This window comes from Asterias rubens, chromosome 9, assembly GCF_902459465.1.
Source record: "Asterias rubens chromosome 9, eAstRub1.3, whole genome shotgun sequence".
Classification (NCBI taxonomy): Eukaryota; Metazoa; Echinodermata; class Asteroidea; order Forcipulatida; family Asteriidae; genus Asterias; species Asterias rubens.
The window spans coordinates 20,344,432-20,353,290 of NC_047070.1; the positions used below are offsets into that span (position 1 = coordinate 20,344,432).

At 38.6% G+C, this 8,859-nt stretch overlaps 1 protein-coding gene across 1 annotated transcript; it reads right to left on the reverse strand.

Moving 5' to 3' along the window:
* Window positions 1–2,592: 2,592 nt before the first annotated feature.
* LOC117294532 (probable ATP-dependent RNA helicase DDX56) lies at window positions 2,593–8,684 on the reverse strand. Its single transcript, XM_033776986.1, has 12 exons — window positions 8,613–8,684; window positions 7,528–7,689; window positions 6,940–7,020; window positions 6,440–6,513; window positions 5,775–6,036; window positions 5,239–5,408; window positions 4,932–5,114; window positions 4,337–4,465; window positions 4,063–4,157; window positions 3,411–3,680; window positions 2,877–2,989; window positions 2,593–2,646 (listed from the first exon to the last, which is right to left on the reverse strand). Exons 1-12 carry the CDS (start codon window positions 8,676–8,678, stop codon window positions 2,596–2,598), a joined length of 1,656 nt encoding a protein of 551 aa, XP_033632877.1. The 5' UTR covers window positions 8,679–8,684; the 3' UTR covers window positions 2,593–2,595.
* Between the last annotated feature and the right edge of the window lie 175 nt (window positions 8,685–8,859).

Below are 8,859 nucleotides of genomic sequence, written 5' to 3' on the forward strand. Positions count from 1 at the left end.
GTTACGTTTGTAAATATCTCAGATTATTATTATTTTGAAGAACAAAAAAAAGAGTCACCATTACAAATGATATTCAATCAACAATTTTCAACTTGTATTAATTTGTGCGATTGTGGTAATAGAGTGCAAGTTTTGAAAACCGTGTAACATATAGATTAATCAGTGAACCAACCAGCACTGGAAACTGTACGAAACACAGCCTTACTCCTTAAAGCCAGTAACCAGAAAATGTTCATACCAAAACGCTTCACAATGTTGGATAAAAACGGCTGTTCAAAAATCAAAAGTTGCTCCGAGCTTGAAAATTGCATCTGCTTCATTAAGTTTGTCCCCTTATTGCAGCAAAAACACGTCATCAGACATAAAGCGTTAAAGAGTTGTGTGAAGTTGACCTTAATCTAATACCATTTAATTATTCGGCTACAAAAACTAATAAATGTATTTAAAAAAGAAGACCCAACCATTCCCAGAATTTGTTCAATTTTTCTGTAAACAACACTAGAAAAGTTTTTAATCTATCAGGAGTCGGTATCAAGAGATGATCTTGGTTATTGTTCATATGATTTTGAGGATAAAGCAAACTGTTGAAAGTTTAAGCCGTAATTATTGCATGTGGTTGAGAGTTTCAAGCTATAGTTTGGATCCAAAATGGAGGCAAAACCAAGGATTCAGAGAACTTTACGAAGAGTTATGTGCATCATCGACCATATGGTGGACATATTTCTAGGGCACCGTTTGGTTTGGGTAAATTTGTGTACACACCACAAAAAAAAACCACATGTTACCAGCAAATGTTTGATTGACTGATAGGCGGAGAAATTCAGTGTGGACTCGGTTACTAGAGATAGAACTTGGAGAGGCTTGGTGTGTAGTTTCTGTGTGTCTGCTTTGAGGAAATTCAAGCGTGCTGACATTTTAGTTGTATGGCAAGTTGCAGCTTTCCAATTGGTTGATCAGGTTGATCTTGTTCAGAAATGTCGGTCAGAAGTCATACAACCGTTAGCTGCCATGTAACAAGGGATGACACCCAAATGTTAATACAAGCTGGGAAGCGTTAGCCAAGACATCACCTGAAGGGGATGCAACTTTTTTATTTATCTTTTGTGCTGTTTGAATGGGTCCGAGATCTCTCTACGAAAAGTTTTAATGAAGATTTTCAAATAATCATCACTGAAGTTTTTTTCCTACGCCAGTCGGGGTGACATCTTTTGCTTTATTTTATTCTCTGAAGTGATTGTTCTTTAGGCACGACCCTGTGTAGTTATGTTTGTGAATACAATTTAAAAAAATATGAAGACATTTGTTGTCACAGCTATTCGACACATGCAGTTGGTGTCAAGTCCGACGACACTCCATAATATTAATTGTTGGTACCGCCCAACTCCATGTTGGTTTCAGTGTTTATTATGAAGATTGTATTAAGTATTGTTTTTATATTATCTTTTTATGATTGATATCCCCCCTCATCCCTTACTCCCTCCCCTTCCCGTTATTTGCTCAGTTGTTCATGTTCATAGCACACCCACCTTGGAACTGGCTGTACCATAAATATTAACTGAGATGTTTATTGTATGCTGTAATTAAACTCAAGGGAGATAGCAAATGAAAGAAATCGATCCATGGTCACTATGAAGTGTTTTTATTTACAGTATGGTTTAATAATAACTTGTTCTTATATATTTGATACAATAACGGAATAATGCGCTTTACATTAGTGCATTGGTCATTGGGTCGCTAAAATCTGATTCATGTTGCTGCATACTGCTAAGGAGTAGCAGCGGTTTCAGGTGGAATCACAGTGTTCAGAAATGGTGTTAGTAGCTTTGGGGTCTATTTCTCTTGGGAAAAATGATATAATAAAGATTGCGGTAACACCATGTAATGATAATCTCTTAAAGAGTTGTGGTTGTTCTGAAAAGAATCATTTTTTCATGGTTTCAACTCAAAAGTGCAAAAGTGCATAGTAAATTTATGGAGGCTAGTCTACCATTCCTTAAATAACTTATCCTCGACAAATATGTATTCTCTTCTCTGGTTAAGATTTAATGCACATTTCATGAAAAATCTGTGATGATACAATTTCTCTTGCTTCCAGTTGACATGTTTGAGCATAGTTTCAACTTCCAATACCACAGGCCAGTTTGTTTGAGAGTGATTACAATCACTTAAAAAAGATATTTGGCAAAATGATACCATGCAACACGCAAATGCTCCGTGCAAACATGTTGAATCTCGGCACAAACTTCATTAACTTAAAAAACCTAAACCTGTCTTAAAATAATGACAAGCGCTTTGAGACACCCTTAGAGCTACTTTAAAACTAGTTGGTTCTTGTGATTGATTTAGCTTGGTGTGCTACATATTTGGCAGCACAGGAGGTATACTCCCCAGGGAGCTCAGACAGTTAAAGGAATTAAATAAATGGCCCAGTGACCAGGGTAATGCTGGAGCGCCTTGCATTTGAAGCCGCTGTTTTTGAAGCCACTTATTGTGTGTTCTATGGGAGATCTCATAGTCAAGCAGGTGAGGGTTTGTAATGGAGTGGACCAAAGTCCAGGTGATGGCAGAGATGGTTTTGATGGATTTTTCTGGCGATCAGGATTTCTTGAATTTGAAGCTTTTCAGAGGGTCTGCTGCATTTCTTCGCTGCAATCAAAAAAAGAAAACAAACAGTCAGGGTTGTGTCTCAGTGTTTGAGCAAAAAATCATCAGATCAGACCACCAAAGTTTGCTCTTGAAATTGTTCAGGTGTTGTTGGAGTCTGGGTTCGATCCTGCTTCTAGCACTGGAGTGACCTTGAGCAAACTATTATCATACACAGACACCAAAGTTAACAGTGAGAATTTTACCCTCATCAAGTAAATTCAAGAGCTTACCTTTTTCTTAGCAAATCTGGATTCTCGTGGACCTTTGTGTTTCGATTTCCGTTTCTTTGCCTCAGGTGCGCTGAAGCTTGCTCCTTGCGCCTTGTTTTTTAACGCCTTCGGCACTGAGAAGAAAAAACAAAACAGGAAGAATGGAAATTAAAAACTTGTTTTCATCTGTGACATGCATTGGTTTGCATGGTTTGCATGGTTTGCAATGACGGGAGGGGTGTAAGCTGAGGAGTCTGAGTTGGCACGCATGCTCTGTGGTCACAGACACGTGAATTATGCTGGCTGCCAAAGGTGCCTTTACATACATGTCGGCTACCAAATGTGCCTTTACAGATATGTCGTTTGACAATGCTGAAGCCACGCCCTTTGCAACTCAGCTTAACAGCTGCTGGATGAGTAGTCTCCCAAAATATTATTATTATAACTATTAATATTGTAATTTTTGCTGGTTCTCTGGTGTTTTAGTCTGCCAATAGCCAGTGGATAATAATCAAGGGAGGGCGCTGCGCTTCGTTAACAGGGAGAGATATTTACCTAGATACTCGGGAACATGCCTCAGATCAGAGTGGACTTTCGCAGGATGAAGTATTTTGTCGTGTCTGAGGAGCTGCATGTCTCGTGGGTTTTCATCAAAGTACGTCTTGAGCGTCTTGGAGTTGAAGATCTCCCTCTTGATCTCCATCACGCGTGCCTCTCGTACGGCAACCCGCGTCACGGCTCGCATGGCGTCCGTGCAACGGTAGCGGAAACCCTCTATCTCTGACATCTTGAACTGGTAGGGTTTAATGACTGAGCTGCCATCATCTGTTATTAAACCAATTGAAACAAATAAGATTAGTCTTCTCAAGATAGAATTGACAAGAGAATTAGAGCTTGAAGCTTTCAGCCCTGCATATGTCACATGTCAACATGTGATCTTTCGTATACAAGCACGATATTTGGTCCTTGGGAAAAAAAGTAGAAAAACATTTTCGAGCCTATCTACTTCTTCATATCGTGCAGAATTTTGAAAGACGTTTCATGCTATTCTAATTTTTTTAAGGCCAGCACCTTTTTTTAGTATCATGAACAAATTTAAAGTTTGCTTGGGCTTTAACCTTCAACCTTACAACTGCAAGATCTTCCCTGTGTACCACTGTGTGGTACCACCACTGGACATATTGACATGACGGAAACCACAACTTACCTTTGACGAGGTACTTTTCAACCTTGGCTAATGGCTCCATTTCCTTCTCGCTGACGAGAGAGAGGGCAGATCCACTAGTGTCACCGCGGGCAGTCCTGCGTATCATAAGAACAGCTTCGTTATAACCCCAATTTGTTAAAATGATGAACAACCACGAAGTATTCAGAAATAGAGTTTGAATTTGTGAAAACGTTACTGTTCAATATACTCCTACCCTCTGTCATACATTCTATAGATTCCCACTTATCATTTTTATCAAACTTAGCATCGTTACCTTCCCACTCTGTGGATGTAAGCTTTGACGGTTGGAGGAAAGTCAAAGTTGATGATGTTCATCACGTTCTGGAAATCGATCCCTCGAGACACACCGTATTCTCTGCCTTTACCCTTTGATGATTTCGATCTGATGAGAGAAAACAATGAACTATAAATATCTTGGCAAATAAAAACGGAAGACAACACAAAAGTAAGCACTAGAAGGATGGAGTTGGTTCTGGAAGGTACACAGCTGTCTCATAGCACTTGATACTTGAATACTACTTGAGTACCATTGTGAAGGTTCATACTCGTATTTGCTAGCGAAGCACTCATAGTATAATGTCCCAATAACCCAATCTTGAGTACTAGACTAGTCGGACACCTTTGTACTCAGCAGTACCTGGTACTTGGCCAAAAAGTACCCGACTACAACTGGCAAGGAAATACCAATGTTATTTGGATGATGGCTTTACAATCAGTGCATCTTGGCTTTGTTGACATATGGGGCAGTGGGCGACAACTAAAGAGGTGGCACAGAACACAGAAATGTTCAACTGTAACATTACTGGACCTAGTCCGTTAAACAAAGATGCAGTATCCCTTGAGCTTACTTTTTCTGTTTTTTCTTTCCTACTCCTTTTTTGTCTGTGGCCAGAGAGGTCTCGTCTGAAGCGACAACGATGTCGTACAAGCCGGTGTTGAACTGATCCACGATGTGAGTTCTCGTGTTAACGGGAAGTTCCGAGTTGAGGGCACAAGATGGTATCGAAAACTGCTCTAAAAAAAGTTTTAATCTGCAAGACAAAGACAGTGGAGAGGTTTAATGATTTGTGCTTGTGAAATATGGATCCATCACATGGCTCAAGGGAGACAATTTTTTTTTAATCACATGAGTCGGGGGAGACAAGTTTTTCTTACCTGTAACATCTATCAATATCATTGACAAAGATGATGGTTTTGCCTCTGACGAGTCGGAGTTTGAGTAATGTGAAGAGAAGAAGAAACTTATCCGCCTCGGTGCATTTAACGTGATACTGCGTCAGCTGATCTACATCTGGAAGCTGCGATTCCTCAAGTTTTAACGTTACCTGGAGACAGAGATAGGCATATTTAGTTACACACATGCATACTTCAAGATGCCTCAAAATCTCTCATAAGCGTTGCACAAATTGGTGAACTATACTACACCGCAACACATTTTTTCTTCTTTGTATTTATATGCCATAGTGCCACTGTACAAATTTACCAGGAGAGGACCTTGCTTCCACCCTGTCTACAATGCACATACAAATGTCTGAAACTTCTGATCCATGAAGATTGAAGTGCAACATTGTAACATTAATCGACTCAAATTGACATATATCTTCCCAACAAATTACTCCATGAATGCCTGAATTTTGGGGCACTCCTAAGAGTCATTGCCAACTTGTGAAAGGACCGTGGACTAAACTTACTGGATTGTGTAGGACTAGTTTCTTCAGTGCAAACACCTCATCGCTCAAGGTTGCCGACATGAGGAAAGCTTGGTAGATCTTGGGCAGGAAAGTCAGGAGTGATTTCAGGTCATTCTCATAGCCGTAGGAGAAGACAAGGTCTGCCTCATCGATAACTAGCACCTCCAGGGTGTCCTTCAGGGTGAGGTTCTGAGCCTTGAGGTGGGCGAGAAGGCGACTTGGGGTACCCACAACGATGTCTGGTTTCTCCATCAGAAGTGGTCTGTCAAAATATAAGCATTTTTGGCGGTATGATTGACTGTCTGTGGAATCAGTTGTTATTTCTAAGATTTGTGAACTGGCATCTGTTAGGTGGCAAGCTTGGCTTGCAGTGTGTTTTGTTTAAAGGTAGCAAAGGTTTATAATATCTATTTTCATTAGGTGACCATCTAACTAACTTTAAAACCAAGTTGCTTTTGAATGGACCCTTTGCATATTGCATTGACATCACACCAACATCTTTTACATAAAATGATGATGAAACAAAAGAAAAGTCACATTAATGGTACGAGCAACATACAGGATTGGGCTAATAAGCAACCTTTATTTGCCCTCTAACCGAGGGTGCCCTACTCAAATGACATCATGCGCAAAAGGTCTTTAGACACAGGAAGAAACCTACGCACCTCTGAGCGTCCAGGTCCGCCTGTACTGATACATCTGCACACTTGACTTCCCATGAACAGCTGCTTGTAAGCTCCTTCAAAACAAAAACAAATAGCACAATTTTTTATTTCTTAGTTAAGATGGCAAAATATAAACTTTTTCCTTCCATAATTGAATCCAGGGATGAGATTTGCCGAATGTAAACATAACTAAATATAATGATTCAATAAAATGTCCCTTAAAATTGTGTGTTTTTTGTGCAACTTCATGACAGAACACGGTCCGCTATTTTGAGAAAAAGAATTTCTTGTTTGACCATCTTGTTCCACTGGTTGTGTTCCAAGAGGCAAATGTAGGTTTTTTGAATCACTACTCTCTAATTTACTAAACACTATTGATCTTTTTGTGCATAAACAATTCTTGAAAAGGAAAAGGAGCAATTCCAAACAACAATATTTTGAGAGATTTGTAGGAAATGAGCCCCTTTAAGCCATGGCTAGGCTCTAGTCTCTAAACTCACCAAGATGTTCTTGTGGGCTTGACTGCAAAGCTCTCTGGTTGGTACCATGACAACAGCTCTAACTGCTTGCTCTCTTGCTGTCTGAGATGGAGATTAAGACAAAAGAAATGGCAAGTCTAGCCAATCAAATTAGGTCACTCATAACATCTGACCATTCAGCATCATCCAAAATGGTTTATAATAATACATGCCACCTTGTTATAGTATACAGTCAACCCTCTTACTGTCTGACCATTCAATATGGTTTTGAATAAAAGGTGCACCCTGCAACATTACATCATGAATGATGCAACTGTACAGTCAACCCTCCTACTGTTTGACTGTTCAATACCATTCACTATGGTTTTGATTACACTAGATGTAGGATGCATCCGCACAGTACACAGTCAACCCTCCCACTGTTGGACCATCATCCACTGTGGTTTTGATTCTTTGCATCACACCTGCAAGTGCAAATTTTCCTCATTGTCGTGAATTAATTTATACAGTACACAGTGGTGTTCCGAGTCCAACCGAATCAAACAAAGCATGGATTTTGATGCACTATGCTGGGTTGGTTTTTGCCCTTCGTTCACAATAGAGCTTTACCTGTTTACTTGTGAGAATTCTCTGCACAAGAGGAATAGCATAAGCTGCTGTCTTTCCGGAGCCTGTCCTTGCTCTTGCTAGTAAATCTTTTCCCTCCAGAGCTAATGGAATTGCCCGTTCTTGGATGAGGGTTGGGGTTGACCAGCCCATCTTTGCAATGGCCTACATAAAAAAACGGAGATACAAGCATTGCTTGAAATATTTTCCTTTTCAAAATTTAAACATTCTTCAGTGCCTTCACAGACACTCAGTATTGAGTTTTGAAGTACAAAGGTTGAAATATTCTCAAAAAGTGGAATGGTTATATGTTTTGTGTTGCGTATATTTTATAGAGACTCTCACTCATTATTATTTACTCATCAAATAGGCATACCTATCACATGCCAATGTTAAGTGATATTATAGAAAGATTTCCGTATCCTGCAACCACTTTTGAACTATTTTTTTTTTAACCAAAAGTAAAGAAGTATCACCTTTCTACCTCCCTCCTCCATGATTTGATTTGACTCTTGACTGAGTATTATGGGTATTAATTATACTTATAGTCTTGTTTTTTTTATAGATAATAATAACTAATTTATTTCATAACAAATGAGACAAAGATTATAGATTATAGATACAGACATTTGCCAAAAATTGTCATTTGATTTAAGAGGATGAAGGAAAATATAATTAATTGGAATTTTATAAAATTCTACTTTTTTTAAAAATAAAATTAAAATTAAAATTGTAATATTTATTTCTTTTCAGCCATATGAGCAGGTGGATACTGCATCCAACCTCGTCAGATCTTATGGACTTATGGACTTATAGCCAATCAGAAAAAACAAACGCCATTTACAGTTCACATTAAAAAAGAAAAACATGATTACGCAATATGAAAACAAGAGTTGGGGCGGATTGGTTTTATCTCCTACAAACAATACGAAGTTGGGGCGACAAACTCGAGCAACTAACTCCATATTTTGCAAGAAATAAAAATGTCTTTTACAATATTTGAAAAAAACCAGATGGACTTTTTAATTAGAGCAAAATCTTGGTGCGTTACTTTTACTACATGGTCTTTGATGTGTAAAGATAATTACCTTTAAAATTCGGTCATCTAAGCCCATTTCATGAAAGCGCAAAACTTTATCCATGGAGGCCGCCATCTTGACTTTTTACTTTGACGCACATGTTCATCCGGGAGTTTTGTGTTAACACATTTTTTTACCCTAGTCTAAATGTGATCAATTTCTTGTGGCTGTTTTTTTATTCTACGATTGAAAAAAACACAAATATTTCAAACAATTTCGATTAAAAAGTTTTTAATGAATTTGTTTCTAACAATAT

Bases quoted from the DNA above. Each gene is read 5' to 3' on its own strand.
- LOC117294532 (XM_033776986.1), bottom strand. From the start codon at position 8,678: ATGGCGGCCTCCATGGATAAAGTTTTGCGCTTTCATGAAATGGGCTTA. The intron at 6,514-6,939 runs GTGAGTTTAGAG...TTTGTTTTGAAG, and splicing joins AAGCCCACAAGAACATCTTG to GAGCTTACAAGCAGCTGTTC. The intron at 2,647-2,876 runs GTAAGCTCTTGA...TTTTGATTGCAG, and splicing joins CCAGATTTGCTAAGAAAAAG to CGAAGAAATGCAGCAGACCC.